This window comes from Vidua chalybeata, chromosome 1 (genome assembly GCF_026979565.1).
Source record: "Vidua chalybeata isolate OUT-0048 chromosome 1, bVidCha1 merged haplotype, whole genome shotgun sequence".
Lineage (NCBI taxonomy): Eukaryota > Metazoa > Chordata > Aves > Passeriformes > Viduidae > Vidua > Vidua chalybeata.
Window position 1 is genome coordinate 1,006,428 of NC_071530.1, and position 18,439 is coordinate 1,024,866.

The following is an 18,439-nucleotide window of genomic DNA, read 5'->3' on the forward strand; positions in this document are numbered from 1 at the left end:
AGATGGATGCTCAAAACTCGTACCCAGTTCCAGCCACTCTGGATGGAGGGCAGAGGAGCAGCCGAGGGGCTGAGGATTCCTGGGGCTGCTGGGGATGTGACCAGGTGCTCCCAGTGCAGAGTTGTGGCACCACTCCTGCTGCAACAGGAAAATGTCCAGGACCAAATCCATCCCCTCCAACATAAACGCCAGCTCTGCACCCAGGAGAGCCCCAAACACGGCCTCAAATTCCCTTGTGCTCGCTCTGCTGGGGCAGACCCCACATTTCCTGGGACCCTGGTGATGCCGGGAGAGTTCCATGAGCACAACATTCCCCCATGGACCTCAGCACTCGCCAAACTGGTTCAGTGGCTTTGAATCCTTTGTCATGCTGCTTCCCAAAGCACGGTGCAGCTCCTGAACCTGCTTCCCAAAGCACTGCTCTGCTTCCCAAAGCACTGCTCTGCTTCCCAAAACATGGGAAGCACAGCTCCCTCCAAAGCACAGCTCAGCTCCTGAGCCTGCTCCCCAAAGAACAGCTCTGCCCCAAAACCATGGCTCTGCCCCCCAAAGCAGGGCTCTGCTCCTGAGCCTGCTTCCCAAAGCACTGCTCTGCCCCCCAAAAAACAGCTCTGCCCCCCAAAGCAGGGCTCTGCTCCTCAGCCTGCTTCCCAAAGCACTGCTCTGCCCCCCAAAAAACAGCTCTGCCCCCCAAAGCAGGGCTCTGCTCCTCAGCCTGCTTCCCAAAGCACTGCTCTGCCCCCCAAAAAACAGCTCTGCCCCCCAAAAAACAGGTCTGCCCCCCACAGCCGGGCTCTGCCCCCCAGCCTGCGTGCCAAGGGCTGCAGTGGGTGGTGGCAGTCGGGGACCCAGCTGTGCCTCTGGGACTGCCCAGCCCCGGCAGGAGGAGGAGGATGGTGGGAGGAGGAAGCAGGGCTGAAGCAGGGACAAACCCCAGCAGCGCCGGCACCTGCTAATTACGGCATTGGCAGTGTCACCGCAGCCCCGGGGCTGTTCCCAGGGCACAGCCCAAAGCCTGGCACCTCCTCTGCCCTCTCCAAGGGCACGAGACCCTCGGGACAGGTCAGGGCACAGCCACCTCCTGGCACGGGCAGCCTGTGCCCAGAAAGGCTCCTTGGGGAACCTCCACTGATCCATGCTGGGTGTCACAGAGCCCTGGTGTCACATGGGGCACACCCTGGGGCAGCTGCCAGGTGACCCTGGGTGCCAGCCACACTTCCTGACCCACCGCCAGCTCCGGGATTCCCTTGTGGGGTTTCCTGGGCTGCCTGGGGCAGGAATCCCAGTGAGCAGGAGACGGAGACAAGCACCACAGAGCTGGGGTTGTGCCTTCTGTGGCACCTGGCAGGGGTTACCTGCGGGGTGTCTGCACCCACTGATCTCCTCCCCACGGAGCAGCCGCCATCTCCTTCCCCACCCTGCTTAATTCCTTGAGTGGAGACTCCCAGGATCCAGCCACAGAGCCCCTGCACCAGGGTCCCACCTTCCCGTGCCACCAAAGGTGGTGGCAGAAGCCACCCCGAGGGGACAATCCCGCGGTGGAGCGGGAGCTCCAGCAGAGTTCCATCCTGCCTCCATCAGGAGCTCCTCCCTGGGCCCCTGTCCCCGGTTCCCTGCCCTCCCCAGCCCCGGGCTGCCCTGATGGCCATGTCCCCATGATAGCCATGTCCCTGTGGTGGCAGAGCCGTGGCCATCTCTGGCACAGGGATGTCCCTGTGGTGGCCATGTCCTCACGGTGGCAGAGCCGTGGCCATGTCTGGCACAGGGATGTCCCCACAGGCTGGGGGATTTCCCTCACGGAGCGAAAGAGAAAGAAGGAAAGGGCACTTGGCCACGTTCCTCTTGGCCTCCTTCCACTTTCTGCTTTTTGATGTTGTTCTCCCTTTTTACAGCTCCTTGCTCGAGCCCCAGCGAGCGTGGAGAGTTCATCCAAGAGCAGCACACAGAGCCCTGGGCCAGCGCTCCGACGGGGCTGTGCCCCCCAGGGCAGATAAAGCCCAGAGACAGAGCTCTCTGCTGGGCATCTCAGTGACATCCCTTCTCCAAAGATCACCCAGGAGAGTGGCCCCATGCGTGGCAGGAGGTGACACTGAGGGGACAAGCCTGGAAGGGACACGGAGGGGCCTGGAGGGCTGCCTGCCCCCACAGCCACCTGCACTCTGCCCCTCCGAGGGAGGAATTTTGGTGTCAGTGCCACCCCTGCCCGCTCCCTCTGCCGCCCGGGCTTGGTGCCACTGAGGGATGGATGCAGAGGCTGAGCAGAGCCTGTTCCCCTCAGGAGGGAGAACGTGGGGGGAACCCATCATTGCTTTATGCTCTGGGCCACCCCCAGATCCCCCTGGGCCACTTGGAGCAGCAGATCCCAGAGCAGCCCCCCGAGCACGGCGGGACCCAGGCCCAGCACAGGCTGGGACAGGGCCACCGGGGCCACTGCCAGCCCGGAGCTTGGCTCGACAGCAGGAGATTAGCTTCCTTTCCAGCTTTGCCTGGATTTGGTGACCTCTAACAAGGACCTTGCACCCTGCCTGGCAAAGCTGCTCCTTGCTCCCGGCAGGGCCTGCCCCGGGTCCCTGGGGAGCTGGCACTGTCCCCTCACCCTGCCAGGGAGCTGGCACTGTCCCCTCACCCTGCCCCATGCAGTGACAGGGTGCAGCTGTGCCCAGAGGGAGCCCGGGGTGAGGGACCAGGCCATGGTACGGCAGCACCACCCCGAGCAGGAGTGATGGGTGTGATGGAGCCCCGGGAATGTCCTTGTGGGAGCGACCACCAGCCAGCCCCAGGCCCACAGAAACCCAGCTGGCAGCCTGGCCCCAGGCTGCTCCCAGCATTTCCAGGAATTCTGGGGCACTGCTGCCCACGCAGCAGCAGGTCCAGGAGCCAGCTTAGTCACGCTTGGCACTGAAGGCCACTGCCAGGACAAGAAGCCAACGATTTTCTTAAACAAAGCAGCTTCTGCCCAGCAAGGCCGTGTGAATCCCCCTCAGGAAACAATCGACTCACCAAGGTACAGGCCAAGATTTCATCCCAGGCAATTCCTGCTGTGTCTTCTCCCTGACAAACCCCTCAGCTTTGGGGAGAGGGGGCTCTCCCAGCCACTGCCTGACACATCTGGCAGTGCCATTTGCAAACCTGCAGGAGCTTGGCTTGCTGGGGAATTTCAGTGAACTTTACCTGATTTGAACCTCTGCCTCAGCCCAAAGCAGCAGCACTCAGGCCCTGCAGAGATCCTGCTTTGCCCTTTCCTGGTTCTCACTCCGTGCTCCTGCCTCCAGCTGGGATAATCCCTCCTGGCCCAGCAGAGCCTCAGGTGGGGCAGCTTCACTGGACAAATAACCACAGAAAATTCCAAGTTTGGGATTCACAGGGGCTGGGCACGTGCAGGGCAGGAGCAGGGATGTGGGAAAGGAGCAGGGATGTGGGAACAGGCTCCAAGAGGCCTGGGAAGAGCTGCTGCACAAAGAAAACAGAGGAGGCAGAAGGGCAAAGACAGAAGGTTTGTTTGAAAAGATGCAAAAGGATTTAAAACCTGAGAATTGCCTGGTTATGGCTAAAATCTCATTTTGCCTCTTCTTAATGGAGCTTGAAGGCCACTGAGGCAGCACTGGAGGGATGCCCAACACCCACTGCCAATCCCAAGGGAATGCAAGGGCTCTGGGAGCTGTTGGCACAGGGCAGCTGGCCCTTTGCAGGTGGCCTTTATTAGCCCCAAAGACAGAGCATGAGAGTCCTTTAGGCCACAAAGGTAACAGGGTATGGGAGGAAACACCGAGCTCTGCGGTGTTCAGGAGCTGGGGGCCCAGGCTGATGAAGGTTTAAGCTGCTTTCAGCATCAGTTTTCAGGGTGACAGATGGAGGGAAGGGGGAAAGAAACCCCACCCCGTTCTCTGCTCGAGCCTCCCGAGGCTTTGGAGGCACCGTGCTGGATTTCCAGGGAGGCTTTTAAATCTGACCCCATTGCTGGCCTCCTGCTCGTCACATCCTCGACACAGCAGCCCCCTCAGGAAAAAGCCCAGCACAGAGCAGGATCCTCAGCCAAAAGCCAGCTGTGAGTGGCCACAGCACAGATGGAGTGAGGGGAACACACAGCTCTGACACTCAGGGGGCTGCAGCCCTGATCGTGGAACTCCAGAATGGTTTGGGTCCAAGGGACCTCAAAGCCCATCCAGTGCCACCCCTGCCATGGCAGGGACACCTTCACTGTCCCAGGCTGCTCCAGCCTGGCCTTGGGCACTGCCAGGGACCCAGGGGCAGCCACAGCTGCTCTGGAAGTTTATTCTGGAAGCAACGAGCAAAGACACAAAAAGCACCCACCACCAGCCTGGGTTCTGCCAGCATGGGCAAGCAGCTCATCTATGTCCTGCTGCAAGGAGAGGTGCAGGCAATAGCTTGGGTTTTTAGGACTTTTTTTTCCCTGTGCCCACAGCAATCTCTTAGTTTTGAGAGTTCGGATCCTGTTTAGATCCCTCGCCAGGACTCCCAACACACAGAACGGGGTGGGCTGGGACAGGGACAGGGGGGTCTCCTTTGCAGCCCTCTGGGGTTTCAGCCATTCCCAATCCCTGCACTGGGCTCCTCCCCAGCACTGCTGGGACACAGCCACACCACTCACCCCACACCCTGAGCACCAGGCAGCGTGGGACAAGGAGCAGAGTTAGGGGAAGTGCAGCTGCAAAGCAGGGACTGCTGCCACGGTTGTGCTCCAGCTGAGTGACCTTGGAAAGGAGCATCCTGACCCAGGCCAGTGTCCATCTGCTTTTTCTGGACACGGAGGAGGAGTTAAAACATTCCCATGGAGCAACTGCTGGCTGGCAGAGTGGGACTGAGAGACCCTGCCCAGCCCTTGTGGTGCTGAGCTGGTGCTTCAGCCCTGGGCTGGGCCAAAGGGCAGTTTGGGTCACTCAGGGCACTGCCCGTGACCTTTCCTGACTCTCCAGCACCCCACATCCCCTTCCCAGAGTTCAGCCCTTCCCAAGGCAATGGGAAAAAATTGTAACCATCACTTCTGATTTCACATTTCATCATCTCATTCAAGGGGTTCGGCTTTGAGGGAAAACAGCAAATTCCAATTGTTTTTTTTTTTAAACAAGAAATAATTCCAAGTTTAATCCTCTTGGGAGCAAAAGGATTAACAGCAGGTTTTAAGAAATAGGTTTCCAAAAAAGCAAGTTAAAATTCCACATAAGGTACCTCCATTGCAGTATTTTTTGACACGGATACAACAGAGCGAACCAGGAAGTTCCCAGGCACGTGGAGCTTCCCAGGAGCACCAGTTTTCACCTGGAAGTTGGTGTGAGGAAAATGGATTTAAGGGTTGGGGCTGAAGTGACCCCAAAACCAGCAGCAAAGCAGTTTGGGAGTGCAGAAGTTTCTCAGCTGGGGGGTTCAACACAGCCAAGGAAGTTCTGCTTCCCCCATGGATTAATCCCACCTCCTGCCTTTCCTGGCAGACAGAGAAGTGACCACAGCCACTCCCAGGGAAGCGGTGTCAGAGCAGCTTCTGGGATCCCTCACAGCCAGGATCTGCTCTGGCAGCATTTCAGGATAAGGAGAACAACTCCCAGGCTCAGAGGCAACCGTGACACCGCTGAGAATCCTGGGATCACCCAACTGCTGAACCCCCTCAGCTCCCAAAAGCTCTCCCTCCACCGAAACACCAACTCCTCCAGAAGCAACACAAACAGACCATGGAATGAAACACCCTGGAGTGAACGAGGTGAACGTGGTGTTTATGAACAATAAGCAGTTTCCCTCAGATGGGCTCCCCAGGCTTCCTGCAGCGCTCGCCCAGGCAGGAATCCTGAGCCATCACGGGACATTTCCCATTTTCCTTCCCACAATGCTACACAGAACCAAAACTGCAGCTGAGAAAAGTAATGACCGCCTCAATCCCCCCACAGCAGGTCACCCTGGAGCAGAAACAAGGTTTAAGTACAATCCAGATGATCCAACCGCAGCGGTATTGGCTTCATTTGACTGTATTTAAATAAAATTAAGCATTTAAAATTTAACAGGCACTACAATTCCCTGGCAGTGCTGACACCGAGCCCAGCCCCACGAGGCTGTCCCCACCCTCCCTGGGCAGTCTGGGGGGTGTCACACAACACAAGAAGCCACAACATTTTCACGAAGCAACGTAACCAAAAGAATCCCAAGGCAGCTCCCAGCCGGTGTCCGGCTCGTGGGGCCGAGGTCCAGGTGATCCCAGGGAGGAGACGGCCCAGGGCAGTGGGAGCACAGGAACGTGGGGCTGTCCCACTGCAGCCCCCGGGCTGGGCAGTCCTTGCAGGTCCCTGCAGCCCTCAGAGCTTCTTGAGCCGACTGTACATCTCCCTCTTGCTCTTCTCCCCGGCCCAGGTCCGGCTCTTGGTGCGGAACCTCTTCAGGTCCTCCTTGAAGTCCTTGTGGTGCATCGGGCGGTAGCTCTGGGGCTCGCAGAAGCTCTGGGGAAACAGGAGCTGGGGTCACCTCAGTGTCACCAGGGCGGTGATGCCAGCACCAGCAGCCGCTGGAGCGAACAGGGACAGAGCAGGAGCTCTGTGGCAGACACACAGAGCCCGGGGAGATTCAGGTTACAGCCATCAAAACAAGGGCTTTGTGTACGGGGCTCTCGTCCCAAATTTCCTGGCAGCCAACACACAGGCTGAGCTGGTTGAGAGTTCACCTTGGAAGGATGTTCCAGCTCAGCTGGTCAGAGCAGGGCTGCTGATCACAGCAAGGTCGTGGATGAATTCCACGGAGGGAACAATGATCACTGCGGGTCCCCTCCAGGCCAGAGCATTCCATGATCCTGGTGCCTCAGGACAGCTCCCGGCTCCCAGGGAGCTGCCCTTGGCTGTCCCGTGCTGCCACCTTGAGGCCTCGGTGCCCCCTTCCTCAGGACAACCCAAAATCCGTGGGGACACCCCAAAGCCCGGCTGTGCCTCAGCCCAGGGGAGCCAGCAGATCACAGGGAGAGCCAAAACCCGGGCAGCCCTGGCTGCCATCAGCTGCCAGTGCTGGGAGAGCCAACGTCCCACAGGGAGGGAGCTGACAGCCCCATCCAGCTGGCCATGGACAGGCCAGGTATCTCCCACCTCCCAGGGGATGACTGAAGTGTGGGGGCCTGAGGAGCTGAGGCCTGTTTGTGTCAGAGCAGCAGGACAGATCCCAGGAGCACTGGGACCATGGAAATGCTGCAGGAGCCAAGGACAGGAGAAATCTCACTCCTGAAGTGCTGGGAAGAGCTGGAGGGTGGGTTTTAGTTTCCTTGTCTCAATTAGAGGCTGCAAACTCCAAGGTTTTCAATTTTGCTGGTTTAGGACTGTACAAGACCTCAGGTTTCCATTTATTATCCAGCAATTACTGTCAAGCCTTGTCTTCTCCCCTGCTCTGAGCAGGCTCAAATCCTTTCTCTGAGTGACAGTTTGTTCTAAAGGGGCAGAAACCACTTCTATTTTACTTGAGACAAGTAGAAAAGCCCTTCAGCTATATGGCAGGAAGACAGCTCCGAGACAAGGAACAGGCTGAGCTGCTCTGGGAACAGCCCAACAAAAGAGAGAGAGGAGGAAAAGCCCCCCAGCCAAACCACTCTGCCCCAAAGAGAAGTGTGAGTAGGAAGAAATATTATTTATCTACTGTTTCACCTCTGAGTGTGAAAGAGACCACAGAAAGGCTTGAGTTGGAGATCTTCCACACCCTGCCACGGCAGGGACACCTTCCACTGTCCCAGGCTGCTCCAAGCCCCTTCCCACCTGGCCTTGGACACTTCCAGGGATGAGGAATCCACGTTACTCACCTGGCACCTCGAGAAGAAATCCTTGTAGCCCCCCTTGAGCACGTAGAGCTCTGGGTAGTGCAGGTTGGGGTACTCATTGCTCAGCCTGTCCTGTTCCCTCACAAACCGGCACCTGCAGCGGGGAAAATCCCGTGTTAAATCCCACATTCAACCAGTAATTCCCAAAGCTGCATCCAAACCCTCATCCCTCGATGGAGAAGCTGGAGCTGCCTGTCAGGAGCCCCACAGCCAAAGTTCAGAGGCTTTTCCTTTCCCCTCTGAACATTCCAGTGCTCCATCCCTCGATGGAGGAGCTGGAGCTGCCTGTCAGGAGCTCCACAGCCAAAGTTCAGAGGCTTTTCCTTTCCCCTCTGAACATTCCAGTGCTCCATCCCTCGATGGAGGAGCTGGAGCTGCCTGTCAGGAGCTCCACAGCCAAAGTTCAGAGGCTTTTCCTTTCCCCTCTGAATATTCCAAACCCCCATCCCTCCATGGAGGAGCTGGAGCTGCCTGTCAGGAGCCCCACAGCCAAAGTTCAGAGGCTTTTCCTTTCCCCTCTGAACATTCCAAACCCCCATCCCTCGATGGAGGAGCTGGAGCTGCCTGTCAGGAGCCCCACAGCCAAAGTTCAGAGGCTTTTCCTTTCCCCTCCGAACCTTCCAGCGCTCCAGCCCAGGCCCAGCACGGCTCCTCACCTCCCAGGCCCCCCAAACCCTGCCACCACAGGGTGACAAGCACCACTTGCACAGCAACTGGAGCCAGCCCAGCCCCTCCCAGTGCTGTGGGAGCTGCCCAGGCAGGGAGAGGAGCTCACATGCGAGGGCCGCGCTCCGAGGAGAACTCGCAGTGGAACACCACGATGACGCGCTTGTCCTCCGACGGCTGGATCGGCTTCTTCAGCAGGAAATTCTCCACCTCCTCTTCCATGTGGAGGTTTATGGCACCCTGCAAGGGCAGAGTCCAAGCACTGAGTGGAAGGGAACAGCCACGAACTCATCCCACTCCCATGGGAACCAATTCCTCATCTGGGTTTGCTGGAGGAGCTCTGGAACCCTCTCCCAGCACAGCTCCAAACCCCACCAGGGCACCACAGTCTGGAATTGGCTCTGTGTGATTCCTCAGCCAGGAATCCCTTCCCCATATCCCATCCATCCCTGCCCTCTGGAGCCATTCCCTGTGTCCTGTCCCTCCATGCCTTGTCCCCAGTCCCTCCCCAGCCCTGCTGGAGCCTCTCTAGGCACTGAAAGGGGCTCTGACACCACAGGGTGTCTGGGTGACCTGCTCCTGTTATGTCTTACACAGCTATTTTCCCTTTGAAGTCCGTCATTGAAATGAAGTTTAGCAATCCAGTTTTAGCTCCCTGAGATTTGAGGATGCTGGACACAGAGTGTCACATCCTCCTCTGGAGCCTCTGTCACCCTGAGGGCCACAGGCCCCTCCTCTGCTTGCAGAGAGCAGAATGTCCCCTCTTTTGAGGGAACAGCCACTTCATGGCCCACAGGTGAGCTCAGTGTCCAAACCCAGGCAGTGGGTGAGCACGACAGGATCCCAGAAGGGCCCCTCAGGAATATAACATATCCACAGGGCCTTGGATAAAAAATCAGCCCCTCAGAGATCCCAGTGACCCCAGGCTGCAGCTTCAGGCCACCTGCACTGCTCTTTTGGGGCCAAAATACCTTGATGTGTCCCCCTTCGTACTCATAGGGGTATCTACAGTCAATTATCACACACTGCTTGATGAAGCTCTCAAACTTGCCAGTCAGCACAGACACAATCTGAGGAAAAAAAAAAAAAACCACAAAAAACAGTTCAGTTGTTTCAAGCCATTTTTGTGTTGTTCCCCAGCCCTCGCTAAAGATTTTTTCTGTCTCCCTTGGAGCACTCACCATTTCGGAGTCGATGTATTTTAAATCTTGATGTTTCCCATCGACAGTGTCAAATAAATAACTCTGGAAGAGACAGGATTGTGAAAATTCCAGCTGTGAGTCACATGGGTGACAGCACAGCATCCAGCAGTTCACTCTCTAACAGATACTCTGCTGGCCAGAACCTCTGCAGGACTTAAAACTCCTAAGAATGCTAAAACCAGGCACAGAATTTAGTCTTTGGCTCCTACACTAGAGGGATTTTATAGGGCTTTAACCACAAATGGATCAGTTTGGTCTAACCTGGGATATGCCCCTCTCACCAGCCTCTCCTGGTTGTTTGAAGACCAAAGAACTGTTAAGGTTGGAAAAGACCTCCAAGATCAACTCCAAAGAAGCAAGGCAGGTTTATGAGGGAAGAGAAAAGCCTCTATAAAGGGAAGTGTTTTTCTGGGCTGGTTTGAGACATCCCCACCAAGAGAGGCCCTTAAAACACTTCATTCAGCACTTGGCCATGGAATCCCTGGCATTACCTTGGAGAAGTCCCCGATAAGGTCTCTCTGGTCACTGTCCAACATGCTCTCGATCTCTGCTGTGGAGGGCTGGGTCCTCACCAGCTTCAGGCTCTGCAGGACACAGAGATCCATGAGCTCCGAGGGCAGACACATCCCATTCCCTGTTTCCCATAGCTGACAGCTTGGAGTGCACTCCCAAGCCCTGAACCACCCCCCTCAGCTTCCCTGCTCAGGGCAAAGCTCAGGGGCAGGACTGTGGAATTGCTGACCCAACAATCCACCTGGAAAAGCTCCCACCAACCTTGACAAACCAGACCCCAGCTCTGCATCTCCCCTCATCAATTCTCTGTCACAAACTGGATGCTGAGCCACCAACCGTCGGGTCCTCGGAAGTCCCGGGCAGGCTTTTCCTCTTCTTGCTTTTCCCTGGAGAATTCTCCTCCTGGGATCTCTCCATCCTTTTCTGGGTGGTTCTTCCTGCAATGCTTGACATGGATGAAGAGCCAAACAGCCGGCACCGCTTGGCCTGTGAGGGAGAAGAGGAGTTGAGCTGTCCAGCAAAGGTTTATAAAAGAAAATAAACACAACTCAGGCTTTCAGATTATCCCAAACTTGGCCTCAATTAAGGCACCACCACTGCAGAGCAACAGGGGGTTGTTAATCTGAATTATCCAGGCTTTACATTTCCAGTAACACTTGTTACTGGGGGAGCTTGGGGCACCATAAGCACGATAAAGAGCCAGCAAAGTACTCTACATCAATTAGCAGCCAATTTATCAGCAGATTAAGGAGCTTTCTGCTGGAGCTCCTTTCCCAGTCTGTTATCAAAGCATCAGGTTACAGCATTCCAGGTGAGTCCATGCAGAGTGAATTCCAGATATGCCAAGATTCTGATAAGGGAAGTCAAGATCTTCTCACATTTATGAAGTGCAAGAAGAAATTCTATTCCTATAAACACCAATTGTTTCCACACTGACAAAGTCTGCTCCAGAGATAAGGGAATTCTGCAGGGGGTCATGCTAGGGCTTGTTCTGCTCTTGGGGATGCAGGGGACAGCGGGATCACTTGTGCCACTGCCAGGGCAGTGCCTGTCCCTGTGTGGGGACACTCACCCGACTGTCCGCTCTCCTCATGACCAGCGGCGCCGTCCAGAGACTGGACACGTCCGAGGGCATCTCCTCGTCGTTCTGGAAGAGAGGGAAGCTCCTGCTCACCCACCTCACCTGCAGGTACAGCTCCTGCACGGCTCAGGTGAACATTCCAGCTGGAATCAGCTGCCAGAGCAGCTGCAGGGATTTAACTCCATTTCCAGTCCAGTTCTCAAGGCAATAATGGAACTGAGCTGAGCCGTGTTGGAGAAGGTGAGTTTATCAATTCATTGATTGATTAGCAAAGATGATCCTCCAGGGCTTTAAGCATTTCAAATTCCCTTGGAAACAGTCTTGTATCTAAGTGGCTCAAAGCAATCACCACCTCTGCCTTTTTCAGCAAGTTTCTAAAGAAAAATTCCAACTGTTCCAATAATTCCCTCAGTTCTCAAACTAAAAATAATTCACTTGTTGAGACCCCAAACAAATCCCACTGGCTGCACTAGGAAAGAGCACTTATAAGATAAAGACACCCCAGTGTGAGTTAGAAAAGATGATAAGAACTAATTAATCTCCTTGTGGGAGATGTCCCTGCCCATGGCAGGGGATTGGAACTGGATAGGCCTTAAGGTCCCTTCCAACCCAGACCAGTCTGGGCTTCTGTGATTCCCAAAAACCCAGCGTGGTGCAGTTTGAGCACCCTGACTGCAGCCAGAGCACACCAGACACATCAGGCAGAGCTGATTTGGGGATCTCCAGCCCATCCTCTCTGCACACACCTTCAAGTCCTGGTCATCCAGCAGCTCCACGAAGCCATCGTCATCCTCGCTCTCCGAGGAGGGCAGGGAATGCTGCTGCAGGAAGGCTGCCCTGGAGTTCTCCTGTTCCCCAGAGGCTGTTTCCCCCATGGGCAGCTGAGAGGACACAGAGGGAGGTTTATCAGCATTCTCCCTGCTCCCTGCAGGATGCTGCAGCCACAGAGGGGCTGCCAGGGCTCCCTGCACGACAGGGAACACCGTGGTTATCCCCAGCCCTGAGCTGCAGCACAGGCAGGGATCAGCAGGATTCTGGAAGGGCTGCTGGGTCCAGGGAGCTGAGACAAGGCTTGGCCCCCCCAGCTCTGTTTGTGTACAATGATTTTTCAGCTGCTTTTTCTAAACAACAAGGTATGAATAAGGTAAATTTTCTCCCTGGATGTCACATCTGGACATAAAATCCAGCTGCATTTACACAGCTGGGTTTGTTGTTCCAAATGCATCTGCCTGAACATTCAGTATCAACTTTACTGATCATTTCAACCCAAATCAGTGTCCACACTCCCTTCACTTACAGAGCAGAACCCCAGTTCTGTGCTGACTCGTTGTTCCCAGAACAATGTTTCAAATTTCTCATGAGCCAAAGTGAGAAGAATTTTCTTATCAGGCAGATAAATAAGTTTTTCTATGTGGCACCTGAGTGACATCAAAACTTGAGAACCCTGATTTGGTTATTTTGATCCCAGAGAATTAGGTGAGAATTAGTTGGAAAGAACCAAGTACCTGAGCTGGAGATGAACTCTGCCTTGCTCCAGGAACACCCCTTCCATCACGGAAGCCACGAGAAGCTGGTTTCATTGGCTTCTTGAACTCAAATGATTCCTGAAATAAAAAGCAGCAAAATGATCATTTTACCAAAATTACAAACTGTGTTAAGTTGCTTGGATCCTCTTATCTTTTCCATTTTGTTAAACTGCCTGACCTTTTGGATTTAAGCTCCCTGCTGCCAACAGGAATAGTCTGAAGGTGAATGTTTTCAAATTAAAGATGTTGCAGCAGCGTTTCACCTAACATAATCCAGGAATTTATGCTCTTGGCATCACCTACAGGCTTCAGGGCTTTTCTGTTCCTGTCAGTCAATTCTCTGCAGAATAATTAAATCATTCTTGGAGGCAGCCAAGGCTGTGTCCTGACACCTCATCCCCCACAGGATTCCCAGCAGCCAGGGCAGAGCCAGGACACTGAATCCAAGAGGAACCAGGGCTCCCCACGGCAGCAGAGGGAAGCCAGGGGTGACCTCCCCAAACCCCTTCTGGAGGCAGCTCTTGTCCAGAGCAAGCAGTGGGAAGAGATTTTCCTCTGCCACAGCCAGAAAGGAGTGGGGGTCAGTGGCACCAAGGCAGAACTGGGCTAAGGCTCCCCAGTTTTTATTAACCTGCCAACAGTTTGCAGCCACTCTAATCAGAGCTGCAAGTGCCCTTCAGAAAAGCTGAGCTAAAGGTGGTTGTGCCTGAAGAACAGCCTGGCAGGGAGTAATTGAAGCTTTTCCCATCACATTCCCTGTGCAGGGATGTGCTAATCCAGCTGTCCATCCCCTCCCACAGGAAACAGCACTTACATTTTCCTTATTTTCATCCTGTTCCAAAGGCTGGAAAGCATCAGTGTCCAGAGAGTCAGAGTGGTTTCTCTTCAGAGCAGGGCTGGAGCCCAGCAGGTTTTGCTACAACACAGAAGGGACAGTTCAGGTCGGTGCATCAGTCCTTGCACAAGCACATTTCCAGCACTAAAGGGGTTAACAAAGACTGGAAAGCCTCTGACTACAAGTTTTGCACACCCTGTGCAGGAATCCTCTGCTGGCATCCTGGTACAGGGACCAAAATGCTTCAGTGCACCAGTGATGGAGGCACACCACGGAAATTTCACACTAAATTAAGTGAGATTGGGAATTTACAAACTGCAGTTTTGACATTAAGCACCCCAGCAGCTGGTGTTGAAGCCAGAAAATTAACAAGTATTCAACTAAATGCATTCAACCAAAACCATGCTAAATCCTTTAACATGTATAAAACATCAATCCCACTCTCACTTACTGGCAGGGAATGGATTCTTCTGAAAGGTATTCGAAAGCTACAATGAAAAAGAACCAAAATTTATTTCAACATTTTGCTTTAAAAGGCAGTGGCATGAATAGAAATCACCCCCCAATCCCATAATCTAAACTAGACATCGAGGAAGTATTTAAAATAGAATTTTACTTACTTCAGCCTGCTGGATTTGATTGCTTTCTCAAACCTAAAAGCAAAAGATCAAAGGTTGGACTTGAAGGTCTTAAGAGGTCTTTCCCAAATTAAATGGCTCTGTGGCTCTTAAGGCACAAATTTAAACCAAATGTTTAAAAAATGGCACTTAGACAGCCCCAGGCTGCAGGTAGGTGCCAGTGCCATGTGGCTGGCACAACACCCTGCTCAGAGGCAGCACTGCCGTGCCCTGGGCAGGGGCAGGGCCAATCCCAGAATTCCAGCAGTGGAGCACATGGAGAGGTGCAGCAGGGAAGCCCCAGTGCACACGTGCCAGCAGAGGAAAACCCTCCCCAGGCCTCATCAGCCCACTAATGATGCCATGTGTAACTCACATGTCCTCCACGGTGTCCTGTGAGGTCGCAGGGCCAGGAGAATCCAAAGCCAAACCTGCAGAGGAGACACAGATTTCCCACTGATTTGTACCCAGGGAGTATCACACACTGCTACAGAAAGACCCAGGAAATTCACGTGGAAAGTCCCATCTGCAGCCTCACCTGGGTGCAGGATAAATTAGAGTTACAGCCGCTCCCCACCGTGGGGTTTGGCTGTGGATCATCAAGGTTTTTTTGGGGAAAAACAGGGATAATTTAAATTAATAATTTAAAAAGCCCCCCAAGCCCTGCCTGGGCTGTCACATGGAACAGAGTGCTGGCACTCAGCATGGAATACTCTCTTTATTCTCTCACACACACCTTAATAAACAGTTTAGTCCTTTAGGGTTTTTCTTTAAGTCATGTTTTTAGTTACACCTACGAAGAAATTTTGGGCTCATTCCCAAAAATAAGCAGTGAAAAGGCCCTTCTGGATGTCCTGGAATTAACAGGAAGCACTTCAGAAGCACAAAGCAAGCCCAGCCTTATAGCCCCACAGCATTTCAGACACATCCAGAGTCACTCCAGCACGAGGTCCTGAGGAGCCACAGAAAGTGAGGCTTTAGCAAGGCTGGCTGCTCCGTGGTTTGTGAGCTGTACTCGTGCTTTAGCTCTTCACAAAGTTCTTTTTTAGGCTGAAAGTGCCCTCAAAATGGGGCATAAATCCAGATGGAAACAGTGATTTCCCTCAGCTGGAGCAATGAAGCACCAGAGGGAGTCTGCAAGTTATGGGGTGAGAGCTTATTTCATTTTCACTGATAAAACATCTCGTGTGAAAAACAGGAAATCCTCCCAGGAAGTACCAGAACTGAGGGGTTTCAGATCACCAACCAGCTCTTGGTAACAGGAGAACACAGGACACAGCCACTCACTGGCACAGTCTGGGTTTAAAGAGAGAAAACACAGTGAGGACTTGTTTTCCCTCCCTACTGCTCACAGTCTCCAGGACAATTAAAGCAAAATTAATTAAAAAAAAAAAAAATTCTACAGCCCAAACCATGAGCTGCAGAGGTTTCCTGGGGGATTTTCCACCTGCCTCCCTCCTCCCAAGGGCATGGGAATGAGAGGGGGCTGCAGGCAGGGCCAGATCTCTCTCCAAACCCTGGGTGCCATGCAGGAGTGCATTGCTTTCCAATTCCTAATCAGAATTTACTAACTGAGGCAGCCCCACCTGAGTCTGTGGACTCTGAAGACGTCGATCTGTGCAATCCATTTTTGCTTCCCACGTCTTGGTCCAGGTTTTCACGCTGCCTGGAAGGGAAAATTTGGGATTTGCTTTAAAAGCAAGGAACACAACACTTCAGGTAGGTACAGCACAGGTGGGCATCACCTGGATTTCTATCAGAGCCCAGTTATCCTTCCTGGAACTGCAATCCTCTCCTTCAATTCAGGTTTTGCATCAAGAAAATTGCCAAATTTCTAATTCAAACCTATTTTGATAAATAGTTACCTCCCAAATGTTGTTTTATCTGCTAAACCTCAGTGCTGAGAGAGAAGACAATCATATGGAGCCCCACATATATATGGGAAAAGCTACTTGAGTGAGGCTCTAACACGTGGTTAATTAAAAAAAATTAAAAAGTAGCCAGGGCTACAAAATCAAAGGGCTGACTAACTTCCAAGAGGGGCACTGCCAATGGCTTGCAGGAATCCCAGGAATCTGAAGGAAGGAAGGACCATAAAAGCAGGTGGTGGCAGAAATGAGAATGACAGAAAACCAACAAACAAAACCCAGGAGGGTCATTGAGACCTGAGTGGGCCAGCACAAAACAGGAGCCACACAAGGGAGGAACTGTGGGAATAATGGGATTAGAGGGGTTAAGAGAGCAGGAAAAGGGAGCAGCCGTGGCTGGAGTTTCTGGAAGAGGAGCAGCTGCAGGGCACAGGGAGTGCAGCACCTGGGAGGCAGAGCAGGGAGCAGGATCAGGGCAGGCAGGAGGACGTGGAAGGGACACAAAGGATTTTGTGGGAGAGAGGGAAGGCCAGGGAAGGGCTCAGGAGGGAGGGGGATGCCCAGAGCAGAACCAGGGCAGGGGGAAGGCGTCCCAGAGCGGGCATCCATGTGGGATGGAGGCACCAGCAAAGGGCTGGGGGACCCCAAGGGACTAAAACTGAGGCCTCGTGGGTGGGCGTGGGGAGAAGAAACAGCTCCGGGAGGCCCCGTTTTTTGGGGGGAAGGGCTGGGAGAAGAGGTGCTGCAGGCCTCGGCTGAGGGTGTGGGGACGGGGCCTGCAAGCAGAGGAAGCGGGATGAGCCCTCAGTGCCTCACTGCCGGGGGGAGAAGGGGATGAAAAGACCCCCCCAAAGCCTCCATTGCGGGGTGGGGGGGGGGAAAGGAAAAGGAGGGATCCACGAGGCCTCGCTGTTTTTTTTTTTTGGGGGGGTGAGGGCAGATGAGCACCCCGAGGCCTTCCTTCTGGAAGGAGGGGGGACAGGGAAGGAAAGGAGCTCCTGGGGAAGGGGGGGCGTTAAAAGACGCGCCTGGGGCTCTGGCGCTTGAGAGGGGCATAAAGACATCCCAGGGGTTTGGGGGTTTTTTTTGTTTTTGGGTGTTTTTTTTTTTTTTTTTTTTTTTTTTTTTTTTGGCGGGTGGGGGGGGGTGGAATTCCATAAGGCTTCACTGCGCGGGAGGGAATTACGGGGGTGGATGGAACGGAAGGAAAACGACTCCTGGAGGCCTTGGGGGGTTTTTATATACGGGGGGAGCCTCCCTAGGCCTCGCTCCGGGTCCGGCAGGGGGAAGAAAACGTTTTGGAGAGGGGACAAAGTGCCCGGAGGAGAGGAGGAAGGAGCTCTCCTGGCACGGGAGGAAGAAGCGCGGGACAAGCCCTCCAAACCTCGCTTTTCTGGGGGGGGGGTCACGACAGAGGCGAGGAAGAGGAGGGTGCCCGGGCCCAGCGCTGGCGGGGCCCCGCGCCCCGACTCACCCGCGCCCCAGCTGCTCCATGGTGAGGCGGAGATCCGAGACAGGCGAGAGCTCATCCTGAAAGAGCGCCTTAACCACGGCGGGCGAGGCGGGGGACGCCGGGGAGAGGAGCAGGAGGCGGCGGCGGTGGTGGTGGTGGGAAGCGCTCGGGGTGGGATCCATCGGGATGGGAACGGGGAACGCAGCGCAGCCGTCCCGTCCCTGCCGTCAGCGCGGCCGCCGCGGCGTTTTGACCCCAACCGGTGCCCGTCGCCCGCTCCGAAGCTGGCGCCAAACCGCGGCTCAGCCAATCAGCGCGCGGAGCCCCGCGGGGGGCGGGTTGTTTTTTTTCAAACCTCCCCTCCCACCGCGCGCGCCCCGGCCAGTAGGAACGGCGGCGCCGCGGCCAGGCCCCGCCCACGGCGGTTGCTTGGCGTCGCTCTGGACCAATAGGAGCGCGAGGAAATCGGAGTCGGGGGGGAATGCGCGCCAGCGCGGAGGGACTACATTTCCCAGTATTCCTAGCGGGCGCGCCGCGTTATCGCTGTCTGCATTGCATGCTGGGGAATGTAGTTCCCGCCTCACAGCGGCACCTCTTTGCCGCCATGTTTCCGGCCGTCTCCCTCTAGCCTGGGCTTGAGGGGAAAATGGGGAACATGAAGGAAAAAAGGCACAAACTCAGCAGATAACACCGCCTCGCTGAGACAAAGAGCCCTTCCCACATCATTTCTCATCAAATGAGCTCTCCATGAGAACGAAAGCCACTTTATGAGGCGTTTGGTGAGCAGCTGGGGAAATAAGGCAGTGCACATCCTTGCGACACCAGGATGGGATTCACGGAGAGACGAGCAGGAGAAGGGAGACCTGACAGTCCCCCACATGAATTC

The 18,439-nt window shown here is 54.6% G+C and overlaps 1 protein-coding gene across 1 annotated transcript; it reads right to left on the bottom strand.

Moving 5' to 3' along the window:
- Positions 1-5,091: 5,091 nt before the first annotated feature.
- CDC25A (cell division cycle 25A) lies at positions 5,092-17,812 on the bottom strand. Its single transcript, XM_053936716.1, has 16 exons — positions 17,575-17,812; positions 15,819-15,898; positions 14,609-14,663; positions 14,236-14,268; positions 14,067-14,103; positions 13,595-13,696; positions 12,760-12,858; positions 12,001-12,135; positions 11,246-11,320; positions 10,510-10,659; positions 10,152-10,244; positions 9,640-9,702; positions 9,430-9,528; positions 8,568-8,698; positions 7,775-7,886; positions 5,092-6,440 (listed from the first exon to the last, which is right to left on the bottom strand). Exons 1-16 carry the CDS (start codon positions 17,733-17,735, stop codon positions 6,300-6,302), a joined length of 1,566 nt encoding a protein of 521 aa, XP_053792691.1. The 5' UTR covers positions 17,736-17,812; the 3' UTR covers positions 5,092-6,299.
- Positions 17,813-18,439: the final 627 nt, after the last annotated feature.

Bases quoted from the DNA above. Each gene is read 5' to 3' on its own strand.
- CDC25A (XM_053936716.1), bottom strand. From the start codon at position 17,735: ATGGATCCCACCCCGAGCGCTTCCCACCACCACCACCGCCGCCGCCTC. The intron at 14,104-14,235 runs GTAAGTAAAATT...TTTTCATTGTAG, and splicing joins ATCAAATCCAGCAGGCTGAA to CTTTCGAATACCTTTCAGAA. The intron at 11,321-12,000 runs GTGTGTGCAGAG...CCTCTCTTCCAG, and splicing joins TGGATGACCAGGACTTGAAG to AACGACGAGGAGATGCCCTC.